The sequence below is a fragment of the Paralichthys olivaceus genome, chromosome 3 (assembly GCF_024713975.1).
Source record: "Paralichthys olivaceus isolate ysfri-2021 chromosome 3, ASM2471397v2, whole genome shotgun sequence".
Taxonomy (NCBI): Eukaryota; Metazoa; Chordata; class Actinopteri; order Pleuronectiformes; family Paralichthyidae; genus Paralichthys; species Paralichthys olivaceus.
The window spans coordinates 16,651,670-16,677,589 of NC_091095.1; the positions used below are offsets into that span (position 1 = coordinate 16,651,670).

Genomic DNA, 25,920 nt, shown 5'->3' on the forward strand with positions numbered 1-25,920 from the left:
TGTGCTTTTGATGTCTTTTGGAGTGTAAGTAGCTGTGTTTGTATTGAGGGGCTGTAGCAGTAACTCAATAGAGTTACTGATGATACAAGTGATCAACCAATTGCGTCTGTCTAAGCTGTCAATCATGATGTTTCATCCTGTTTTTATAACATTAAATAACAAATTCAAACCAGGAAAATATAACACTTGAATACTTTTTAGTTGTGGGAAATTTATTTGACGCATACTCCAAACGATCTATGCAGCCACTGCAGCCAGTCACCAGGGGGCAATCCATATGATTTGGCTTTACTTTTAAGGAACTGTCATGTTGTCCATCTTTATATACAGTCTGTGCTCATTATGATGTCATGTTTCGGATGTTGATTCCTATGCACCAAGTTGTTCAGGCTCTATTTTGTGATGTATGAACTTTATAATGGCTTCACTAATGTCACTCTCACCTGTCTGTGGTGTAGGTCCACATTGTGTCCCCCCAGCGGGTGGAGCTGAAGACAAAGTTCAGGAGCGGAACGTCCCTCCGCCGCTCCTCTTACGCCCTCTCTCAGGGAGCCGGGCCTGGACGCCTCATCACCTCCGGGACCTGCATCCGCAGCACAGCACCGCCGGTGGATGAGAAGGTGACTGCCAGTAATAACCCCCCCTACTCACAAGGCCAAACTCACACAAAGGACAATAATAACACTTCAATGGCACATGATTAACTTTTCATTGGGAAAATATGTGTCTTTATAGATTGTTTCTGGAACAGATAATTTAAGATGTTTTGTATCTTCCGTACTTCTTCTGTTTTTGTGGCCAATTCTTAATAGAGCCAGCTATATTTTGTACATCTACTACTATCCAATAAAGTAAATAATATAAACAAAATACATTACATACCCCAAATCTAGTTTATTACCTTTACATATAGACAGTATGTACAGACACTTCTGTATGAATATCTTCCTCATTGATGTATAAGGCTATTGTTTTAAAAATCAAATTTCCATCTGGGGTCACAGGGGATTCCTTTATTAAAGATCGAAGTCAACACAATAAACTCACTGCACAGCTTTGTTTTACAATTGTTTTATTTGTTAATTTATTTCAAAACACGCAATTTTTACCCATATTATCCTTTTAAGTTTTTATTTTTCTGTAACAGTTATTACTCAGATTTTTTTCCTTCTCAAAAAGTCTCAGCTAGTGTGAAACTAAAAGTCCTGCACAGGCTCTCCGGCTTCTGCAGTGGGAGGAGGGAAAAGAGGCTCTCTGACCTGACGTCGTGAGTGGGCTTATCCCTCATTTCTGCGTGGGCGGTGGTGTGTGTGTGGGTGAGAATGTATGTCATGTTACATGTGTGTTTAAGTGCAATAGGCGGAATGTCCACAGGGCCGTTAAAAATCACTGGACCCGTAGAGCAGCAGCCCAGAGAGCTGAACATTGTCTTCTAGGTTTGGTAGCCAGATTGTCATACCTCTGATTTCATCTTTGGTTTCAGCAAACACTCTCAAAAGGCAGACTCACCCTCTCCAGCATGTGCCTGTGTCTGTTTGTGTGTGTCTGTCTGTCTGTCCGAGTGCAATATAAGCCACCATCTCCAGACGACTTTGTAAACTTAAGCAATTACAATGTTAGCGTCTTTGCATTGATTGTGGCCCTTCCTTGGCTCTAGGGACAAAGACGGTCAAACATTGTAGAGCGATGGAGCCATGAGCGGGGGAGGAGCAGCTTGCAAACGTCAACATGGACTCCATTTTGATGTTAGTGGCAGTTTGGGGCATTCGTGTAAAGCTGTACGTGTGTAGTGGAACATGGGGGGGGGGGCTGCTGTAGTGCACTTCTTCCCCCCCAGTCACTCTCTATTGTACCCTGAGTGACTGGAGGTTTATCTGCCAGATCAGGGCTCATGGTAAAGGGAGGTGATGGTGGGGGGGAGCGGGTGGGGCAAGGGTCTATGGACCATGAGGTTGATGTATGAGTGTCTATATGTTGAGGGGAGGTGTCAGGGGGTTGAGGGGTTGTACACTCTGACCCAGCAGCAACGATTAAGATTGGGGGGGTCAGGTGTTTGCATAGTTCTCTGTGCAAAAGCCACCAACCGGAGCCATTTTTTTTATTCCTCGCGGCTGGTTACATCATCAGTAGATTTAGCAGGAAATCATGGCGGGTTGATGAAAAATGTGGTCTTTGCACCACACGTTTTTTTTGTGTGGGTGTTTTTTTTGCAATCCTGCGTTGCACTACATGGTGGCAGGAGGGGTGAAAAGTGAGAGAATGGGGTGAGGAAGGAGTGAGTTAAAAATGTCTGATGAGTTTTCATGTTGGAGTGTAGTCCGATTTGGACGAGATGGAGTGACAAATGGACATGTCGGAAAGGGAGAAGAAGGGGTGGTGAGGGGCAGTCATTCGGCAGTCAGGCACTACAGCTCGTCACGGTTCAGACAGCCTCTTTTCCCTTGATTTTTTTTTGTGTGTTCTTCCGTCCTCCCCATCCTCCTCCCCACTGGCCTGCCCTCTCTCTACCTTTTTTCTTGTTTTGAAACTGATTGTCTTCTACCATCACAAAGACACTTGGTTCTGATTGATTAACAGGTAACAGAAGAGGGAGAGCACAGTGTGACTGGGGGTCGTCTACATCAGCCCCACCGGCGACCCGTTTCCACCCCGCGTGCGAAATGACACTCACACACACATATGCTGTTTGACAGTAAATGCTGACGACATTTCTGCATGGCGGGACGATCGGTTGCCGAGTGGCACTGTGGTCGGTTGGTCGGTCAGTCAGTAAGAAATGGTTTCAAATTTTTCGCATGACAAATATTGCAACCCATGGTAAAGGAGCATTAAAAACAAAAGAAAACACTTGTCTTCCACATAGGTACAAATGAACACACATACACAGATTGAAGAAAAGCATGTAGACAGACACACGGGTATATTCAAGGCCGCTCGGGTCTGTGTGTGTCCCTCTGATTAACTCCAAGTAAACAGCCTGTCTTTGGAAAAGCAAGACACACAGTTCAGGACCCGAGTGAGGACCTCAAGCTGAGGAATGAAGATTGGATGCTATTGATTGGGAGGAGAGGAGTTTGACCTCCCCCAGCACACACTGCCCCCTACTGTCTGGATTTATATACATCAAAGAAACATGGGGGGAAAAGGGGAAGGGTTGCAACAACACATGCACACAACCAGTGAATCCAACAGTGACGGAAAAAATCTAAAAACAAGGACCCCTCCAACGCCTAAAACCCGAATCCTCCCACCCCTGTTTTTTTGTTTTTGTTTCGATAATCAAAATATCCCCCACCCTTTCTCCACCCACTCCCGTGTCTTTCCATCCTTTTCCTCCTCCCCACAAAAATCACAGGTCATTCCTGTTGGTTTCTATACAGTTATACAATATCCATGCACAAAAGAAAGAAAAGCGCACCTTCTTTTCAACAGGAGGTGCTGGTCTTTAATATTCTAAGAACATCAGGAGCACTTGAACACACCCAGGAACCTTCAAAAGTAACTGTGAAATAGTTTTTTTTTTTCAGAGAAAAGACAACTTAAAGGCAGAATAAAGCTAACGATGAGTAAAAGGTCATCCCTCCTTTGGTTTAACATCAAATTTTTGGTTTAAAATTCGGCCGAAATCATATTTTTTCTCATTAATTTTCCTTTTTTTCTATTTTTCCCTTTAAATGTACCTGCCTATGAAAGAGCTTTTGAACTAAACTAAAGTGAGTAGCTCTCATCCCTCTCTCTCTACTCTAGCCTTCTCTTCTGTCTCTTTTCTCATGTAACCCCTCCACAGAAACATTCACAATGTCTTTTTTCCTTTATGAAAAAACAGTAAGTACATGCCGTAGCAAAAACAAACGAAAGAGAAACGTACGAGAGAAAATGAGCGAACGAATAAAAAGGAATTTTTAACAGTATAAAGCTTCAAGTCACAAGTTCCAAAACTAACTATCATAGTATCATAGTTTCATAATCATCGTTTATCATTAGCAGTTATTATTTTTCAGTTTTAAATTACATAAAGTTTACATGAAAGGTTTTTGAGGTATTTCAGAATTAATTGTCAACACACGCCTACCGGGTCTTAGCACTAGCCAGGGGGAGCGGTCGACTGGACAGAAAGTGGAGGGAGGAGGGAGTTTGTGTCTATATAAACTGTCAGTGAGTCTTCCACACTTTTTCTAGTGCAGCCTCTGTGCTTGCACGCCGTGGAGCGAGAGAAAGAGATATTCAGTGGTATGGTTGGTTTTTTTTGTTGTTTTTTTTGTTTTTTACAACTACAGCCCTCTGAGCTCTTCAAGCCTCTGCCTTTTTACCCCCCCCTTTCTCTGTTACACAAAAATATCTCTGATGTGAGGGAGGCAAAGTGGCCGAGAGTAAAAGCGCACGGGGCAGAGTGAGGAAAAAGAAAAAAGAAAGTACACACAAAGGCTGTGAGCTCCTAGAAGATCAACGATACAGTAACAAAGACTCTGACAGATTCAGGAGTAAACATATAATTTTGTTTCAAATAAATAGTGTATAGAAAATGTTTTATAGACTTTCTACATGATAAAGTGCTTGTATTCTAGTGTATCAAGATGGAAAGTCAATATGGGAGAAAATGCTGACACAGCCCCCACTCTGTGTCCCTCTTGTTGTGCCCCCCACACACACCCAGCCTCCTTTCTGTCCATCCAATTATGGGTGCATTGTCTGTGTGTGAGTGCGTGTTTGTAAATGGGTGTGTAGCTTTATGCATGTGTTTGTGTATGTGTGTGTCCAGTGCAGTCCCACCCGTGGTTGAAGGGAAAAGGCACTCAACTCTGTCTGCAAGGCGGCCACCTCCTCCTATGTGGCACGATGCAGTCCGACTGCGCTGTTACTACTAACATGTATGTAGATGTGTGTGTATAATGTGTGCAAGTGTGTTTGTAATGGTGTAGGGGGAAAGATGGGATGAGGGGGGGGGGCTCTCTTAGTTATTTAGTTTTTGTATGTGTCCCCCTAGGCAGTTTGGGACCGGTAGGCTGCAGTATCTTTGGTATTAGTGGCGGTTTCACAAACCACTCAGCTTAGTGAGGTAGCCACATTGGTTCTCACTACAAACAAATGCCATTTTGTCAGCCTAAATACCTAGAGCTGAATCTAGCTATATGCTCACTGAACTGTATACCACAAACTTGATTTTAGCTCATCTTCCTTTGGCGTCTTTTAACCCACTGCTTACAGCAACGTGAAGTTAGTTGGTACGTCCCGACCAGCTCCTCTACAATGACCCATCTCTTATCTAATCTGCACCGCTAATCTGACTACATTGTTGGAAATGCTACAGTTGCATCTTTAGACCATACAGATAACTATTGAGTCCCGGGCTTTGACCCCCCGCGCACCCACCCTCCAATAAAACACATTGAATCAGCCAGGACATTTGGAGGTCATTGTTTCATCCCCCTCTTCCGTTTTCCCCCGTTCGTGGGGTTCATCTTAAAGGTGGCTGAGAGTACAGTTCTGACATGAATTGCCAGAAGAGGAGAAAGCGTCCCGTCATTTATTCTTCTCTTCAGCAGCTCCCTGTTTTTCTTTTTTTTTTTCTCTTTCTCACGGTAAATGTCTTCTCCGAGTCTATATTCACACAGAATGCAAAAAAATACGTCCTTCGTCGGCCTCGGTCCTTGCATCCCTCCTTTTCTTCCTTTTGAAAAGTCCTTCATTTTTTTGTTTTTGATTTATCAACAAGGTGCCTTACTTATGCACAACAGAGCACAATAGTAACAAGAAATAGAAACTTTGTGTCTATGGTACTAATTAAATACCCGCATCAATATAGAGAGGAAGAGAGGGAGAGAGAGAGAGAGAGAGAGGGGGGGGGGGCAATGGGGTAAGAGGGGAGAGGAGGTAGAGAACCAAAGATAGAATGAATCATTTTTACTTCTGCTTCAAAATGTGTCCAGTGTATGTGTTGGAGACATTTTGTTTGTAACACATACTATGTGTGTGGTATCTTTGTCGTTTGAGGTTTGGTTATTGTATGCCTTAAAATCTGATTCTTTTTTTTCTTTCTTTTACTAAAAAAGTATATTTTAATTCAGTTAAAAGCTGATTGTTGGTTGGCTACGGCACACACCTCTCGTCATCCACGGGGCGCACTGTATAGCCGTGTGTGAACCCTAGTACCATATTCTCTGATTTGCATTAAGGCAGTAAAGCATTGGCACTAATTATTGTAGCATTTTGTCAGCAGAGTGTGGTGGTTACAGCGACTGACCGGGAGTAACCAGGAGATTTGGTTTCAATAGCTTTTTGTTGAGAGCCTCATTTTTTTTGCAAACAGATGAGATTAAAAAAAGTGGAAGAATGAATAAATATGAAGCCTCCCAAATAAATAATGTAAATTAAACCTCCACTCAGTGAGCCTTTCTGTTACTGTTCCTGTTGTACTTCTCTATCCCCTCTTTGTGTAATATCTGTTTGTATTGTGTAGACGATTCTATACGATCTGGATTGGTTTAATAAATCCCTGCCTTTTTTGCTAAATCCTTGTGATTTCAGCGTCCGGTTTTAACCATCCCCCTCCTCCGGCTTCACCAGTGCTGGTCGGATGAGGAACAACAATAGGATAATGGTTAGCTATTGATCTGCCTTCAAAGAGCTGCGAGGGCCTGAATGTGTTGTGCCATGACTTCTCCTCAGCATCTAGTGGCTCGTCCCTCCCTCCCTCTCCTCCACTATGAACCCCCCTCGCTCTGCTGGACACAGGTGTCTGCTACCGACAGCAGGGGGCACTGTTGCTCTGTTGCTCTGTTGCAGGACCTAGGGATGGAGAGGTGTGCTGCTGCTGCTGCTGCTGCTGTAGTAGTTGTAGTTGTAGTGAGGTCTTTGTGTCCCCATCTCCACTGGGTTCCATGTGCTCCTCTTACATTCTGCTTTTTCATATGCAGCTGTAATGCAGTTGGCTGGAAGCCCGAGCGTGTTGTTGTCGTCGTCGCTGGGTTCTCAGTTATTGATCAGAGGAAAAGCTCCCAGCAGAACAAAAAAAGCGTGTCCCGACATCTCACCCGACTCTGCTGTTTGGTCAGAGAGACACAGACTCTCAGGCTCAGGCTGAGAGGAACGATGACACGTCTCCCCACAGGCCTCCAACATCTGTGCAAAAAAATATAGACCTGGGCCCGGAAGACCTGAGTATCTACTGCCGAGCATCTTGAGTTTCACCTTCAGGAGGGGTCAAGGCCCCGCTCTCTCTGTCTGCATCGATTCATTTTTCAATTCATTAGTTTGCTGTATGATCAGGCTGAGCTGCTCTCTGAAATGGCTGGCCATCAGGGAATACCTTTGGCCGAGGAATGAAGGAGACTACAGCAGGAGGAGAGGAGAGGGGGGAGGTAGAGGCGGAGAATTGGAAAGCCTTGTTTTTTTCATAGGCTGCGTTGTTTTCTTTATGACGGCCTTGTGTGTGCAGGATGGGGCTCGGATAATAAGGCTATGTGCTGTTCTGTTGTCAGATTTATTGCCGTTCTTTCGCCCTTGTTGCTTCCGTGTGCCGGCGTAGAGGGGATGTAAGGGAGAGTAAGAGAGGCAGACGTGAAGGAGGTGTTGGGAGAAGAAAAAAAATCTGAATCTGTGGCTACTTGGGTGGTGAAGCATAATTCAGATACCGTCCGACAAAAAAACATCAAATCTTTGGTGTCTCTTTACTTTGACAGATGCCATAAAAATGATTTTCTTTACAAAAGAAGACAGAATCAATGATTGTCCTTTTGTGAGAAATGCAGAGTGAACCTGACTTCACTGTTCACCTTCAGATTATGCTTGTTTCAGGTGAGAGCTTTAAATTCTGACTGACGAAAAAGATGATTGCATGGCACAAAGGATTTTCAGGCAGAGGACACATTCAGATGGTCCAGGCCAGGTGTGGGTTGTTATCGACAGGCTTCATAGCCAAATTTCCCATGATGCCTGTTGTTCCAACCTGTTCCCCCTGGCCCTCTGAAGGCCCTCTCCTCCTCTCAGGCCTTGGAGAAGGTGGTGGCGGATGGGCCTGGCTGCCCGGGGCTGGTGCCATGGTCGTCGTGCCAGCGGTCCACACAGCGGCGGCGTGCATTCATGAAGAAGTTGCTGACGGTGCTGAGCTCCAGGCCGAGCTGCTGGGAGATGGTGATCTGCATTTCCTTGGATGGGCGCTTGTTCTCCTTGAAGATGGCGATGAGTGTGCGCCGCTGCAGGTCGGTGAAGACCAGGCGCTGCTTCTTTGGCGCCGTGTTGCGGTCCTTGTGTTGCTCCTGTTCTTTGCGCTTGCAGGCTTGGTGTGGATGGCAGCGGTGGGAGGGATGGGGATGAGAGTGGGAGGCAGAGAGAGGAAAGAGAACACAAAGCAAGGTAAATATACAAAAGTGATTATAATCTCGTGGCTAAATAACAAAGACAAGAGGTGGAGGGAATTAAGTCGCTAAATGTATCATTAGCCAATACTTAAAACATAAAACTTAGTTTATACATCAGCAGAGATTCTACAGCTCCATCTCTATTGCCATATTAAAGTTGATTTAAAGCTAATCCATGCCTCCTGCCCAGTGGGAATATTCCTTCCATCCTGCAGAGTGCAGACAGGGAGCCAGCCTGCGGTGAGAGAAAGATGGGGTGGGGTGGGTAGAGGGCGGTAGGGGGAGACTGGCTGTTGCCTGCTAGCTGGAGACACTGCTGTTTGATTCAATATTAATGCAGTTTGAGTCGCAATGGGGGACTGAGTGACTGTTGCACAAAAGTAAGCATTTTGTGAGTGTGTGTGGAAATGAGAGAGATAGAGGAGGGGCCGACTCAGGGAGAGAAAAGGTTGGAGAGAAAAGAACAGAGAAAGTGGAGGAGTAAGACAAAGTGTGTGCGTGTGTGCGCGTGTGTGTAAGAGTATAAGAACCAAAGAGAAGAGCTGAGGAGAGGAGGGAGGGGCGGTGAGTGAAGGAGAATGAGAGAGAGAGAGATATTGACCGACTTTGCTGTAGGAATTGGGGGGGTTCTCTGTGGGGACTGAGGTCAGAATTCTCCCCCCCAGCAGGTCTACAGTCTGCTACTTCAAACAGAGCCCACTGGAGCCCCCTTCTATTGAACTCTGAGAGTGTATTTATAACCCACTCTACACTCCCACCCCCCCACCGCCCAAATACAAACACTCAAGAGGTGCATGCACCGGCTGCTATGAGCCCCCTTCCCATACGCAGAGCAATTTTCAAAAGAAAATGCAGCGAATATACTTTTTTTTTTTTTTTTACACGTTTGGGAGGGGGTTGGTGGTGGGGTTGCAAGCAGTGAACACAGAAATTAATAGTTAATAGACTGCTGTATTGTGGGTAAGTGTGCTGTAACTCAAAAGTATTTGTAGGAGACAGGTGGAGAGCAGCAGACATCAGGCGCAGGGTAAAAGGCAGAATCGGCGCCTAGAGATGGTGTATAGGAGGAGTTTTTGTGTGTGTGTGTGTGTGCAAGGTTAAGGCACCACCTCTGCAGCCACACGTTCCCCTGCTGGCTGGGGATCGAATCCTGCCAGAACAAGACTGTGTGTCCCTCTCAGCTTCCCTACTGTCTCAATAAAACGAGGGCAAATTGGAGAGAAAAAGGGAGAGAAAGATGCCATCCCTGTGGGGTCTCCACCTGCTGCCTTTAGTATTGTCTAATACTTTCATACTTGCCTTCAATAATGTCTCACTCCCACGCTGTGTGTGTGTGTCCTGATGCATGTAAGGACAGTTTTTTTCCCCTTCTCCGACTTTAATCGTGTGTGTGTGTTTATGTGTGTGTGCGCGCTTGGGGGGAGGTTGTGATTATGCTGAAGTGGCTGGAGCCAGGCAGTGGCGCTGTGTGTCTAATTACAGCGGAACAGAGCCCATTGATCAGCCATTGCAGTCCAATCTGTTTACTACAGATGTCTAACCTGCACACAGGCCCATCCATCATATTCATATTTCACATCAACACTGCAGCTGTATAAATATATATCACACAAGTGCATGTATATTAATATGCCACATACAGAATTGTCCGAATGCATGCTTGTATGTACAGTGTGTACAATCATCATACTTTGATTTATTAAAGGATTAAGGGTAGTCATGACGATGAGGAGTATAGGAAGAGGAGGAGGAAGATGATGTCATTTTATGGTTCGGTGGAATTATTCAGTGTCACAGTGAGTTAAGTCTCCGCAGGTCAGATGCTACAGGACGAACATTAAAGCTGCAAGAAGTCACATAAAGCCTTTGTGAGGGAATCGTTGACACTGGCGAGGGCCTTTAACGAAGTCGCTCCAAGTGTAATGACACGAGAGACACTTTTAAACCCTCAGAATCCATGTGTTCTGTTGGAGCTATAGCCACAAACCAAGGTAAATATCACGCAGTAATTCCACAAACGCTGGCAGGCCCTACTCATTCGATGGATTTAGCTGCAAATTGATTTATTTGTCGTTCATCAATATGACAACAGCCTCACTGAAAACACAACCAAGAACTGTTGATAACTCATTTTTATAGATGCAGTTAGTTTACACACCTCATGCTCACATCATGTGTGACTGATGGACGTTAAACCATTGAGCAAAGCTTGTATGAAAATGACACATATCTGACTTGTATATATCTCTTTACGTATATAGCATTGTTGTTGTGATGAGTTGTTTTGATCAAATCATCGCATAAAAACCAGATTCTAAATATTATTGTCTTACATGTAATATAATGCAGGGGCAAATATGTAATTGTATTATTGGAAAAAAAAGTGTAACTATGTTTTCCACTCTTCACTGCCAATGTCAAGATTGAATTAATCAGTTAACTGAAAATTGAACCATCATCGGGTCATAATGTTCTAAAATTAATATGATTTAAATTATTTTAATGGGGTAAAACTAACTCACTGTAGTTAACACCATCAACTAAAGTGACTTAAACTGGCCACCCTAAAAAAATAGAACATCTGTATCCAAGACATCCAGTTGAACAGATGATATGATTTAAAGGAATCATGAGATGGTTGTGAATTTACTGAACAGTAAAAAATCAAACTGGAGAACACAACATGGGCTTAAATGTGTATATTGTTGTTGATCACTGCTATATATTGCACTGTGTGTACATTTAGCTGCATTTTTGATGGATGAAGGTATTTGTTGTTTTTTTATACTGCAGACACTGTGATGTCTTAACTGACTAACTCAGAGAGATTGTTTTAGTCTGACATTAGAGAGCTTATGTTAGCACCCATGTCATTAGAAATGTTCAGGTGCAAGGATGCATATATAATCTATTTCTGGATCAGCTCTATGGTGATCATAGAGAAGCTACTCAGTGAAGACATGAAGAAGAGGATTCGTTTCCCAGCAGGACAATGATCCTGAACATGCACTGAAGCTCCACCAGGCCTGTTTGAAGTCTGAGAATGAGCAGCAGGTACAGTCCTCACATGCATGACGTGTCTTTCCCTCCACTGCTCATTACTGAACAAATCGAAAATGTGGGACACTCAAAGAGAGATGTCTTATCCCAAAATCCAGACAGTGAACTGTAATTCTTTTTCTTTTAAAATAATATATATTGGGCCCTGCTTTTATGACACATTCCTTTGTGTTTCAGGCTAGATTACTTCACTCAAAATTATCAAAATGGTTGTGGTTATATAGGCTATAATGATAATCTTGGATTTCAATATTTGAGTCTAATTGTCTGTATTTTCTGCAGCTATACTGAACACCCCACTTCCCTCCATTGTGTGCTTTCCTGTCTTCTGTGGTTCACCCAGATGTGTGACCTAACACAAGTATGTAGAAAAAACACTCAAGCACCCACAACATCTGCTGTAATACCATGAAATTCAGTATTTTGCAGAAATTGCTGCAGTTTTTTAAACCTTGTAATTAATGCACGTTTTAATTAGCTTTTTGTTATTTTGCCTATTTTGTCTTCTGTCTTCAAAATAGACATTATTTTACTTTTCATGGGACTGCAGTGGGGGAAATTCATGTGAAATTATTTCTTGATCAGTGGTTTAAATTACAAATTCATGATTTTATTCCCTTGCAATTTAGGGTTAAAGTCATCAATTATTTGTTGGTCAGTGGTTTAAATAACACATTCATGATTTTATTCCCTTGGAAATTAGGATTAAAGTCACGAAAATCTGAAAACATAGATCCATAAATGTGTTTATGCAATAAGGACATAAAAAACGTAGCCAGGGGACGTGTTGGTTCTGTCTCAATGTCCCTGCACAACAATGTCCCAGCTTCTCTGTCCACATCTCTCCGCCGGCGAGTCACGTCCTGCCCACCTCGATCGACTAACTTGCTTTGTGCCGCTTCGATCGGCAGGTGTCGCTCTCGCCGTGGCCCCGGCTGCACAGGGGGCGCTGCCTTTGCTACAGGCGCTGGATTTAGTAATCAATATCGATCGATCGGTGAGGAAGGGGGCCCTGATTACTGAACCAAGCTCGGCGTAGAAAAGAAAAAAAATCGATCATTGCAGCTTTTAGAGCTACAGTAGGCACCGAGCAGAGAGACGGACATAAAGTCGTGCACAGGAGCAGAAATCCGGTTTTTTTTTTGGTGTTGGGAGTTGTTTTGTGAGGCGCACGCACCCTGCGGACACATGCACGGACACAGAGAGATGTGACTTCTATCGCTAGATGTATGCGAACAGGAGCTGACCTACTTTGAATGGATCCTCACACAGAGACCGATAAACAAAGACATGTGCGTCCTGCGGTTTATTTTGGCATATTTGACGTAGATGCAGCTTTGACTCCAGAGCTGCAGGATCCACGTCTGACTATACTCAACTATTATTATTATAATTATTACTTATCGTTATATTGTAGTATTATTTATTATTTCCCATTCAATTTCCCATTGTTTATCACTTCCCTGATCGGACTCTGCTCATGCACCTGTACCAGAGCTGCAAGATCCAGATCTAACAATACTCAATTATTCTAAATATTATTATTTATGTATTGTTATATTGTAATATCATTTGTGATATTATTTCCTATAAATAATGCAGATCGTGTTATTGAATATAATATCCCTGATTGGACTAGCACCTTTTTCTTCCATCAAATTCCTCATTGAGTGATTTTTTCCCCCTCTCCCACTTCTCCTTTATGCTCGGCTGAAAACTCCATAACTTGGGCCTATTTCCTTTCCCCGCTGATGACATTAATATTCTTTGCTTCACGACAAACCAAGCGAGGTTAAGAGAAAGGCCCTGGGTGTTCAATATCGATCGATAGATTCGTGAATAATTCGTGTGTGAAATTCAGTTCGTCCAATTAATTATGCCTCGGAGAGGGGGGAGCGCATGCACGGGCCCGGGGAGGAGATTCATGGAGTGTGTGTGTGTGTGGGGGGGGAGCGTAGACGTGGAAACCCCACCAACTCCACTATGAAGGAAGGAGGGGATGTGATGATCCAGCTTTCTGAAAACACGGCGTGGAAGAGGAGGAGAAAAAAAACCGAGTCAATGATCATCTGCTGTTTTACCTGTGTGGACTGACTGTATGATCCAGCAGCTGCCTCCTGCCCAAAGTCCACCGTGAGCATTAATCATTTATTGATCATCACTGCCCTTCCTGCTCATGATGAGAAAGTCAAAGCGCCACTAATATTGGGCCCATGAAACCATGATTGCATATCTGCATCTTAAATGTTGCACTGCCGTTCTGTTTATTTAATATTTATTTTTACTTTATTCCAAAGTCTCCCGCGGTGTGAAATCCAATCACGGGGCCCTGTTTGTGATCCCTGTACGGCAGCCCAGGTCAAAGTCTGTTCATTTAATTAATTTACCAATAAACATGTTTACCGGTTATGGTTCGGCGCGTTTCTCTCTCTTTCTCTCACACTCACGCACACATGCACACACTCTGCGGGCCGTTTATCATTGGAAGGCAATCTGCTCCTCACTGATAATCTATGTGCGCTTCTTCTGCACGATGCAAGATGTTTGGGCTTCAGTCTGTTTATTAAGTAACGTCTCTGTTGTTTCGCACGGGCTGTTGCCCTAAAGATTGATGGCAGCGTGCACGGCCCTCTCTCTGAACACTGTGGCATCAATTGTGTCCAGGCTGCAGGGCAGTGCCAAGCGCGCTCTTTCTCTTTCCCTCTCCCTCCCTCTCGCTCTCTCTCTCTCCCTCTCTCTCTCTCCCTCTCTCTCTCGCCAGGCCCCAAAACACTCACAGCTCAATATTCCTTAATGTAATGAGTGAGAATTGGTGTTAATATACTGATAAAGCGACACAGTGTGTTTGTTTGCCACCTCCCGAGACTCAGCTGCGAGGCATTTCTTCTCTGGCCCTTCAATAACACTCAGCCCTGAACCCGGTGACACTCCTCACCCATACACGTCGCACCTCAGTGCTGCAACACTCGTGCCTGCAACATTTCACTCGGCGTCCTTTACCTTTTAAAATGTGCTGCCTCATCTATCTGAATGCATGGACTTAATATTTTAATGTAGAGACTAGATAGGTGGATAGATGGATGGATAGAGAGATAGAAAGATAGATCAAAGATCATCTTATTTTGGATGACCCCAGAGCTGCAGGGTCCAGATCATATTATTATATCGTAGTATATCCTATTGTGTCTATCAGCATGATTAACATTATTACAACTGTACTACTATTTAACTGGTGCTGCCATCCCTAATAACATCATTATATCTAATCACTATTAATGTTTTATTAATTATTTTCAACAACCAATCTCTCTTTCTCTCCTCTCTCCCCTGTTTCATCCAACTCTCCTCTCTCCCCCGTATGTTTCTGTTCACCCCAACCGGTCGAGGCAGATTGTGTCCGAATCTCCTCTAGGTGTCTTCCTGTCCACAGTCCCCAATACTTGCTACTTGTGGAAACTGACTATGACTTTGCAAACAGCCTTGAGATAAGGTCTGTTGTGGTGGGGAGAATTGAAAATGCACCTGAGAAATATCATTTAAATCCTTGTTTTGGCCCCAACGTGCTATTAACCCAGTGGTAAACCTGGGAAATTGCACCGTGCTAAAACAGAATAATGAGTAAAGGCTGCTGCCTGTGGTGATCACGCTCCTTATGAGGTTTTAGATAATTAAATGCACTCAGCCATTTAAGCGCATGATTGAGTGAACAGTATGAGTGAATTTTAACCTGCGTTATTATCATCTCTCTTTTTTCTCGCCAGCCTTGGTCTGCCATTTATTTGTGTGAGTGGATCCATTGTTAGTGTGATACTCTTACCCGCGATTATCATTGATTTTATTCATAATTGCTTTGACCAGTTATGCGTGATGGTGGTAATGATCATGAACCTTTATTTTGTAGACAGCGAGGAAGGCCTGTACGGTGTCATGCCCCAGAACAACAGGTGTGTGTGGGTCCGCCACATAGCAGTGTGTGTGTGTGTGTGTGAGAGAAAGAGAGAGAGAGAGAGAGAAAGTGTGTTTTCGGTAAATAATGAATTTCTCTCATTCTTTTTTTTACTTTGAGAAATTAGGAAAAATATGCTTGAATGTGGTTATATATGTTATTGATTAACTGGTTATGTTCTGCCTGAAATTTGAATGAAAAAAATCCTTTCATATTTTAAAATAATAAAAGAAATAGAAATAGAAACCGAAATAAACCTTCACTTATACCTCATAAACAATTAACAATAATGAATTAACATTGCAACAGTTGTGTGTCTCTGTGGGCTATTGTGGATTTGGAGGATGAGCGGTGTGGGGAGAAGATCTGTGGCCGCTCAATAGACTCAGCTATGGCGTCCATGTGGATGTGAGGCCGGTGCCAGCACCCAAACTCCCCTTAAGCTCATTTTCATTTACTGATCAGAGTTTACACGCGTTTTTAAAGCTGCGTAAATCTGGCAGAAGCTCTGGAATAGTGGGAAAGCAAAAAAAAAAGTCCGATATGCGAAGGAAAATTGAAAGAAAGTAAGCCTGAACAATTGGGCTCACGATAATCATCCACCTTTAAATCCTCCAGGACATAGCCAGGTTTACAGAGGTCAAGCAGGTCAGAGTTTCCCTTCTTCTGTCCATGTTACCACTATTAAAGGTGAGGTGCACATATTTTGAAGAAAAAAAAATGTCCACAAATGTCAGCAGCGCTCCTGGCTGTCACCTCTCTGCTCGTGTCTTCTCTGTCGCATGTCAGAGGACACACTTCACTCTCTGCGGGGAGACGAACAGTTTTTCAACATGCACGAATTTTCCATTTTCAATTCAATGCAGTTCCCACTCATGTGGAGAAGATATGTCACCCTGCGCTTATAGACATCACTGCATGTATACTTTGCTTCAGTGCAAAAAACACCTGACATATTACATTGACATAAATAAAATGTCGAATCTTAATTATGTTATTCCAAACTCCATTTGTCACCTTTTGCAAATAGTTTAAACTATGTATTAGTAATTTGAACCTGCATTTGTTTATTTATTTAATTACCTTTTCATGACATTTTTCACATATTAATTTCCCCCCTAAATTAAATGATTAATAAGCTACATGTCCAAAAATAGGTAATGATGATAATAACAATAATAGATATAGACCATCGTTTTCATTATTATTTTTAGGAGTAGTGTTATCGTTATTATGATGTTGTCGTTTATCATATTTTTTACATTTTATATATTTATATATATATATATATACATATTTGATTTGGTTTTAGTCATTAGTACAACTGCTGTCTTTCAATATAAAACGTGAAGAAAACGAAAAATATTGCAATACACACACACGTTGCAGTGTTCTCCTCAGACAGTAGAAATAATCAGTCAGCATTTTGTTAGCGGCTCAGTAAAGACAAATTAAAAGTTAAATTAATAATTTTTGAATAACCCCGCAGCCAGTTCGTTATATTTAATAACATGTAATACAAAGGCTTTATGGGCTGACATTGATTCATCCATCAATTGATTTCACAGTCGTTTTGTTCCTTTGTTGATCTGTGTGGGGTTGCCCAACCGGAGTTTCGAGTTGCATCTGTGGGTACGATACACAGCACCGTGTGTGTGTGTGTGTGTGTGTGTGTGTGTGTGTGTGTGTGTGTGTGTGTGTGTGTGTGTGTGTGTGTGTGTGTGTGTGTGTGTGTGTGTGTGTGTGTGTGTGTGTGTTTTTGCGGCTTTGTTGTGATCGACCCTGAGACTCAGAGGTTCTGTACAAACCATCTGCAGGCTCTCATTTCAAAAAAGGCCGAGGCACATTTGTCAGCAGCAGAATCTGAACCGTTCATTCTCTGTTTCCTTCTCACACCACTCATACAGAGATATTTATTAAAAATCACGTCATTTTATATTTTGCTGGCTCTGAAAATATGTGTTTTTCTTTAGTGTAGCAAATTTATAAGACATGATTTTATTTGTGATATGACTGAGGAAAAATATGTTGCCTATCCTTTCTTCTTGTCACCTCCCAAATACTGCAGATTCATTTTATCAATATGTATCAGGAAGAAATAAGTAGAATCTGATTTATTTTATCTCAGAATCTATAATATATCTATCTGATGTATAATATCTACAAAATATCATATGCTCCAGCTATTGTGACATCAAATAACTCCCATCTGTTAATCCTTACAGTGGATTTCAGCCTTTCCTCACAGTAATTGCGTGGACAGTGTCCTTGCCTCGTGTTTTTAGCCTGCGCATTAAACAAGCCATTATCGGGCCTTTAATAAGCGATGGGCTGTCGGGACGTCAGATAAGCAGCCTGTGTGTGGACACATCGCTGCCTCCTCACTGCTGCTGCTTCAGCGGCGCTGCATGGAAACAGATTTATGACCTATCCACCAGAAAAAGTAGTCCGTTTCTTATTTACCCCACATACTCCTCACTCAGTGGGAGCAGTGACACCGAACCACACGTTACCTGTGATATTTCAGGTGTTTCCTCAGTTATATATATCAGTGTGAGACCGGTGGGGTCATTGGGCCAGTGTTTGTTTAGATCAGGTTAAAGAAGGAGGTCGCAGGAGCTGCAGGGGTGCGTTGGATGCGTCAGTGCGCACCCAGATTTTGGGGGGTAGCCCACTGGTGTTACGTAACAACAGCGGTGAGCTGCATGATGAGCTCTGCACAACCGCCTGCTCTGTGGAATAGTCACCGGCTCTGTGTGTGTGGCTCTGTGGCTCTTATGTAACACCCCAAACCCCCAACACACACACACAAACACACACACACAGGCAGGTCAAAAGACACAGTTTGATTTGTTTGTCATCAGCCCCCCCCCGCCCACACACACACACAGACACACACACACACCACATTTACACAAATATAGGTTAAATCAAGAGAATAGACCGCGCACACTTGCACACACACACACAGACACACACACACACACACACACACACACACACACACACACACACACACACACACACACACAGCCTTTATCTTGAAAATCATTTTTTGCGCAGCCATTTGACTCCTATGCGTAAAAGACGAGTAATCAGATTTAATTATGATTATCTGTGGTTTGGGGGCCCTTTTGTATTTTTGCTTATAAGGGAAGGAGGGAGGGATGGTGTGTGTGTGTGTGTGTGTGTGTTTGGAGGGGGGCGGGGGGGGTGCAGTGCCATTAACCCTTTGATGCTAGCCGCGTGCATTCAGTCGACTCTGCCAGCAATTTGATTTAAAGGTCATTCTCTCCTATCGATCCGGCTTGGCGAGGGGGCGACGGAGTAGCGTAGGAATTGATCATCTAAAATAGAAGAGACGGTATTCGAGACTGTACAGACCTCTGCTGCATTTGTAATTGCTAAGTGCCAACCCCCAGCCCCCCTCCAACCCCACCCGTGTGAATTGGAATTGGACTAATCTGATTTCTATTAAAATTACCTTATTTTGAATAATAAGGTCGGCATGGTCAGCGTGTGTGCGCAGGACGGAGCAGCAGTGTGGGTGGGGTGCATCATAAGCGAAGAAGAGGTTAAACGACTGTTAACTTTGCGTCGTTTTCCATCACAGAAATATAAACGTGTATATATATATACACCTCTCAGATTTTGAAGTCAGCTCTTGACTGTTTTTGACCAGAACAGGCGGGAGGTGTGCAGCAAGCCAGCCTGAGAGCGTGTGCGTTCATTAGTCATTCTGTTGTGTGTTATGAAGGCTGAGCTGTTAATGGGAGAAATGGTGTTGCATGGTGGAGATGGAGGGATGTGTGTAAGGGGTGAGGGGGGGTTGCATGGCTGCATGGCGCAGCTCCAGAGATGGAGAGGAGAGGCCAGGGGAATGGAAATCGATACAGATTCAGGGCTCGCCAGATCGGCCTTAACAATGTGGCGCAGACGCACTCTACATCCCGATCACATACACATAGGAGAGAAGGAGGCGACACGTATGCAGGACAGACTGGAGCTTGTGCTATATAATAATGTGCTGTGTTATAGATAGGCCATACAGTTATGCAGGATGGGGAGCTGTGGTCTCTATAGTTGCAAACAGTCCAAATCTTACAAAAATCAATCATATTTTAGGCTATATGTGTGTGTGATAAATATTAATTTCAGCCTACAACATGAAGATTTATAGGCTACTAATTTAAAGTGGAATTAATTGAGTTTTGCCTCCACCACACACACACACACACACACACACACACACACACACACACACACACACACATAGGAGCATGCTTCCTCACTCAGGGCTGCAGATAATGATGCACGGCGTGAGGTGTCATCTCATCTTCCATGAGCTGCGCTGAACCCCGGGATTTAAGCAAAATAGCCCGGAGGTATAACCTCAAGAAAATGACTGTTGCTCTCCCACCAGAGGATTTCAAAGGCGATGCTCGTACATGCGCTTCTCGGTACTTACAGCTCATGCGCTTAACGAACAACGAGGCTCTGAAAACCGCAGCTGCACTGTTTACTCCCCTATCTTTCCCTCACACATCAATTATTAACGTATCAATCGATCATTTCGCAGGCTAACATCAAGCCGAGTCTTCATGCAGGAAAAAAAAATCCTGTTTGAGATTAGCCTATCCCGCATCAATCACATCGTAATACTCAATCCAATTAAACCCATTATCCATGGCTCAAATGACCTCCCCAAAAAAGAGCATCACTCCTGACTGTTTAGGATTTATTTTTCGGGTGAGGGTCCAAATTTATTCCGCAGCTCCCAATGCAAACAAACAAACAAACACAAGCCAGGGATGTGATTTAAATGGAAACCCCCGAGTGGCTTCGCACTGGACAGGAAAGTAGGATGCTGTGATTGACGCGATTGTGGATTGTAATATTGATCGATGGGTGGAAGCTGTTGGATGAAATAATGGTGTTTAGGGCCTAACCAAGAATGCTATTAACTATGTACGGGTGGAAAACTCCACGCTTACCACTTTGGACTGTCCTCAGAACTGAGACAAGATGCTGCAGGTCAGCGTTCAGGGCGCACGTTTCAGCACCATGGACAGAGCCACAAAACCACAACATCTATATTTACCTTTATTGTGAAGGGATAGAATAAAAACCTGTAACCAGCTGTTACCATCCTCTACTAAAATATACAGCAAATTAATAATACAATAATTTATTTTAGGCATCCAGTTAAGAAATAAGCCCACAACAGAACCTGAGAGTGGCTGGTCAGCTCTGTGAAAAATATTTTTACGTAACTCAATATAATGATGGAGTGCTTTACGCAGGGAAAGTGCGCAGTTTGACAGGAATGTGGGGGGTGGGTATAGCTCCAGGACTACAGGGCCTGCCTGCATGTACTGCATAAACTGCGTGTGTAGTCCATTGTAATGTGTGATGTGAATGGCGGCCCCCCCTGCACCCTCATTCGCAACAATGTTTTCCTCCGCGTCCTGTGGGTCTTGACCCGCGCACCCCTGGCACGTGTCTCCGGCCATTCAGATGGTAATGAACCAACTGCGCTTTTCTTGTTGGACCTTGGTATGCCATGGCACAGAGGAATTACGGCCCAAGAGGAAATGTCTGGTGAGAAATAGCTGTGTATATTTCACGCTACTGGAAATTACAACGTGTTGATTATGGGATGTTAACCCAAATATACAGTATTTTGTGTTGTGCAGCATCAGTGTGGAAAGATGTGTTGTAGGTGTGAGGCTAACCAATGGCTGCATAACCCAAACCCCAAAGGGCAAATGAGTGAGAGAGTGTACTTGATTACAGTATAGAAAAAAAGGCCTGTGCAGTAGCTTCTCTCTTTCTTTCTCTCTTTTTTTAAAACAGCTGTCCCTTTTCCTCACCCTTTTGTCCGGCTCCAGCCCCCCCCCCCCCCCCCCCCCCCCCTCACTCTCTCTCTCTCTCTCTCTCTCTCTCTCTCTCTCTCTCTCTGCTCCAGGGGAGAGACCAATGGGAGAGAGTGCTGAGGCGGGATAATTGATAGATGCACTGGCTATCCTTATCGATCAGGGCCGTATTGACCCGACCAAATACATTGAGATGGAGTGTGGAATTCAACACAGATGCAAAGACGAATTGTTTTCATCGTTTATACGATCTTTAAACGCCTCCCAAACCTCACGTCGCCCGGAGTCTCTCTCACTCGCACAGCTTTAACAATGAAGCTGCCCCATTTGTTTAACAGTGTAGTGGACTGATGCATGTGCCTTAAAGCGCAGAGGATATGTAGCATATAATAAAAAGCCTTCCTGTTTGCTTGGCCTTGGTGTTGTTGTCCTTACACAATAGGTGGGGAAGCATGTGGGTCTGTGCCCTCGTTGCAGTGGGAGATGTTGAGCGTGAAGGACACACAATCCCGCCAAACAGGACTGTATGTGTGTGTCTGTTTATTTCGTTTCAGGGTTGGATTGTCATGTGTGTGTGCAGACACTGGCATTTTCACATTAGCTAAGCAGGGCAGCTGCATTGATTTGTGTGACTGTGATGAATTTGGAATAGTAATTTGAATTTATTGATTGATGTGGCCGACCGAGTATGGCCCAGCCTCACTTTCAGCATCACCCCCCCACCCAGCCAGCCACCCCCACATACTCTCAGCCCACATGCGGACCTGAGGATAATGGCGATTTTAAATGCAATAAGTAAAAATGTTGCTCCATGCATTAACATACGAAGTCATTTGTCATTTCGGCCAAATTAATTCAGGGCGAACAATGCAAGCTGGAAACCTGCTGTTTCAACAAGGGGAAATAAACAGATGTAGTAGAAATATTATATTTAAAAGAAACATATAGTGTTTTATAATACATTTATAACTACTTTATAACAACAATCTATCTAGACTTAGTTAAATTTGAGTATTGTGCAGCCCTACACACACACACACACACACACACACACACTATGTTTGATTAATACAGATACAGATGAATACAATGTGGATAAAATTATCATTTTGAAATTGTTATTTAACGGTAATAATGTCAATTGTTACACATATATTTACACACACATATTGTATGTACTGTTGTACACAAACACACAGACACAAAATGTTGTGTTCGATGAAAACAGATACAGATTAATACAAAACGTTTGTCATTGTAGAGTTAATATGCTAATTTCCTCTTCTCACTTTTTGAAATTGTACTGGTTTGATTGTATTAATTGTATGTAGAGATACATACATATACACGCATATTGTATGTATTAGATTACACGTACAGACACACACACGCACCTCATACACCTGTACACGCCGTCCTACCACATTACAATACGCAGTAGGTGATCAGTGCGCGCTGGACTGTGCCACACTCCAACATGTCATTGGAACTGGGGGGTTTTATCCTGACTCCGGGTGTGGAAGATATAAAACCCCACAGCCTAATTAGCTTTAACAGCAGTGGCACTTAAAGAGACAATTGTGGGAGTGTTTAAATCTTTATTTACCAGAACCCCACTAAATGCGCAAAGGAACAATTTACATGCCATTAAGTGCTTTTCAATAGGGCATCGACTGGAACTAAAATATGCCACTATATCTGCTTAATTGAACTGTTCTCTGAAATACGACGCAGAGGAGCTGATTGACGTTTGAGAGCGCATGCACATCTGAACAGGGCCTTTACACAAACATCAATGAGGGGGGACCTCACTCACATCTCTGTTTTAACCCCGCTGCGAGTCTCTCGGTTTCATTTACGTCCTGTTAAGCAGGCTGTAAGTGTTAAAGGGGTTTTAAAGGAAGGGGGCGGGGATGTTGGTTCAAATCACAGCGTTTAGTGGGATAATGTTTGAGCAATACAAATCAGAGCAATGGATCAAGGAGATGAAACCTCCAGGCAGAGGTACAAATCGTCTCTTAAATCGAGCACTGGGAATGTCGAGGACTTTCTGTTAGTGTGTCCCACTCATGCTTCGACAGCTGCAGAATATCTAAACAGGCCCTAAACCAACTTTGGAGACAAGATATCTCTTAGTGCACATGGCGACAACAGAGGCCAGAGAAAGACGCATCTGTTTGTGTCTCTGTCTTTCTGATCCAAATCGATCAGTTATTATTATACGCCACTCTGAAAGGGGACCCCTGGACCTGAAATATTGATCCATTGAGGGGTCACGCTGCCCCTGACTCTTTGGCCAGGCCTCAGACGATCCTCGTTTGCGACGATTTGACAGGGGAAGCACCAAAGTATTATATCAAGTGCGTTTGGTAAACTGGGTTATTTGAGCTGCAGTTGTCTCAGGGTGTAGGTTTGTTGTGGTTTCGGTGTGTTTTAAGTAATAGCAGCGAGATGTGATCAATTCTGGTCTCAGCTTTGATTTTCTTTGTTTGGTCTCTTCCTCTGTGTGTTTTTGTTTGTGTGAGGGAGAGAAAAAGAAGGTGAGAATGGGGGAGAGGGGTGTGTGTGCAGGCTTTTTCCGTGCGTAAAAACCAAAACATGTCTGTACGGGCTGTGTTTGCACCTGTTCTGATTTGGATAGATGCCACCTCTCTTTTGTTTATAGCACCCCCAGTTGCTGCACAAACAGCTGTACTATCATGGATTGTAGCATCAATCAAAATATAGATCCCCCCAAACATTTAACACCCAACTGTCATGATGAAGTTTTCCTCGATACAATCGACTAATAACTTCTAGTAATGTCTGTTTGAGCAGGTATTGACAGTCTCGCCACATTGACTTCTAATTGATCCCTCCACATCACTCAGGTTGGGAGCTGTCTCCTCACTCACCTGCAAGCCTAAGCGCTGACATCCGCTGGAACTCGGGCTCCTGCAGCCACTTCCACATCCTCCTGAACGTCTCCCGGCCAGACTTGAGTTTACTCCACGGTTTAGGATTCCGCAGCAGGTCGGACAGAGTTCCCTGGGACCGGCACAAGATCCTCTGAGCAAAGATGGCCTGGGGGATGCTGTAGCGCTTGAGCTCCGCTGTTATTCGCTGCGCAACCTCCTTGGTGTTTATCTCCTCCACCTGCCCTGACCCGGCTCCCTGCCCGCCTCCCACCACCGTCTGCCTGTCCCGGTCTGACAGCATGGACCCGTTTGCCTGAGAGTGCGGATGGCTGTGATGGTGGATGCCATTCAAGGATGTCATGAGCCCGGCCCCGTGGCCCCCGAGACCCCGGGCCAGGTGCTCCTCGCCCCGGGACAGCATGGCTGCGTGGGACTCAAAGCCCCCAGAGGAGAGCATCTTGTCGTTGGACAGGTGAGCTCCGGGACCGTAGGCGCTGAGAGTCTGCTGGGAGCTGTGCAAAGACCCCAGACCGTTAGACAGAGGGGACAGGGGCTGCCCCATGCCGGACATGTCTTTGGGGTAGTGGCCGTACAGGTTACTCATGGAGGCGAGGCTTCGGTCGTCCCTCATCAGGGTGAAGCTGCCGCTGACATTCCCGGCCGCGAGTCGCTGGTGCGCCGGGTGATGGTGAGCGTGAGCGTGCGGGTGCGGATGGTGAAATTTCTCGGAGACGGTGGATATGGGGGGCAGGTGCTGCAGCGGCGTCAGCGTGGTGTAGGTGCTGCTCAGGCTCATCCCGGAGTCGCACGACATGGTCATGGCCGGATGCAGGGGGCCGGACAGAGCGTGGTCCGTGCGGTAGTCCCCCGCTCCCTCTAGTATCGAGGCCATGCTGGACACCATCGCTGACCGTCCGTGCGACACCAAGTTCCGATGCGACGCCGACGACTGGCGCGCGTGTGCGGAGTTCATTAAGTCGCTCGTTTGATGGGAGTGAGGTACACCGTGCAGATTTCCAATGTTTTCCATTGTAAGCTCCATTGTTGAAAGGATCTTTATTTCCACCCCTCTCGCCACTCTCGCTCTCTCCCTCTCTCTTCTCGCTCCCTCTCTCTCTCTCACTGTCGCTCTATCTCACGCTCCTTTCCAATAAATTTTGAACGATTTCAAAGCCAAGCCATTGATTGTAGTTGCCTCTCTGCAGTCAATCCAGCATGGTTTTAAAAGATCGGGTCCCCGGCCGCCACACAAACTGCGCCGCAATCAAACCTCTGCGCTCGGTGCGTGAAGGTGTCTAGCTGCGCCTGCCTGGATTCTCTCCGCTGTGGAGCACCACTGTACCCAAAGCGCCGCTCCGCTCTCTGTGTGTATATTGACGCGCCCGCGCTCATGTCAGCGGTGAGACTGAGCCTGTGTGCGCATGTGCGCGCCCCCGCGGTGCATCCTCGCCCTCGCGCCCTCTGTCTGGGGCCCGTCTGACGTCACTGCCCCCCCCCCCCCCCCCCCCCCTACATGTCATGGGGTTGTTCATGTTGCACACTGAACCCCGAATTCCTGCAAAAAGATTACATTAGACACTTGTTAAGATAAAAACACAGAAGTGCAATCCTCTGCAATCCTCTTCGTGCGCAACATTTACCCTCAGATGGATAAGAGAGACTCGCTGCTTGTTTTCTCTGATAAAACCGTTTGACGCGGCGCCAGCAGCGCACGTGATGTCTCTGTGCAGGGTTAAATATTAATTGACATGTGTCACATTAGTGTTACAAGAAAAACACTTGAT

At 44.5% G+C, this 25,920-nt stretch overlaps 2 protein-coding genes across 6 annotated transcripts in view; one reads left to right on the top strand and one right to left on the bottom strand.

The window, feature by feature from the left end:
• The window catches only part of atp8b3 (ATPase phospholipid transporting 8B3), a 34,038-nt gene extending 32,971 nt beyond the window's left edge, over nucleotides 1–1,067 (top strand). For all 5 annotated transcript variants that reach the window (XM_069522223.1, XM_020081326.2, XM_069522222.1 and 2 more), the window contains exon 30: nucleotides 459–1,067. In XM_069522223.1, the coding sequence (XP_069378324.1) occupies nucleotides 459–704 (246 nt within the window). In that variant the 3' untranslated portion in view covers nucleotides 705–1,067. The remainder of the gene's footprint in view (nucleotides 1–458) is intronic.
• Nucleotides 1,056–25,628, bottom strand: onecut3a (one cut homeobox 3a). The gene is made up of 2 exons (XM_020080555.2): nucleotides 24,134–25,628; nucleotides 1,056–8,275 (listed from the first exon to the last, which is right to left on the bottom strand). The coding sequence occupies exons 1-2, from the start codon at nucleotides 25,176–25,178 to the stop codon at nucleotides 7,983–7,985; spliced, it is 1,338 nt and encodes a 445-aa protein (XP_019936114.1). The 5' UTR covers nucleotides 25,179–25,628; the 3' UTR covers nucleotides 1,056–7,982.
• Between the last annotated feature and the right edge of the window lie 292 nt (nucleotides 25,629–25,920).

Excerpts from the sequence above, each read along its gene's own strand:
- onecut3a (XM_020080555.2), bottom strand. The coding sequence starts at position 25,178 with ATGGAGCTTACAATGGAAAACATTGGAAATCTGCACGGTGTACCTCAC. Across the intron at positions 8,276-24,133 it reads GTCAGCGCTTAGGCTTGCAG|CCTGCAAGCGCAAAGAACAG; the intron begins GTGAGTGAGGAG and ends ATCCACACCAAG.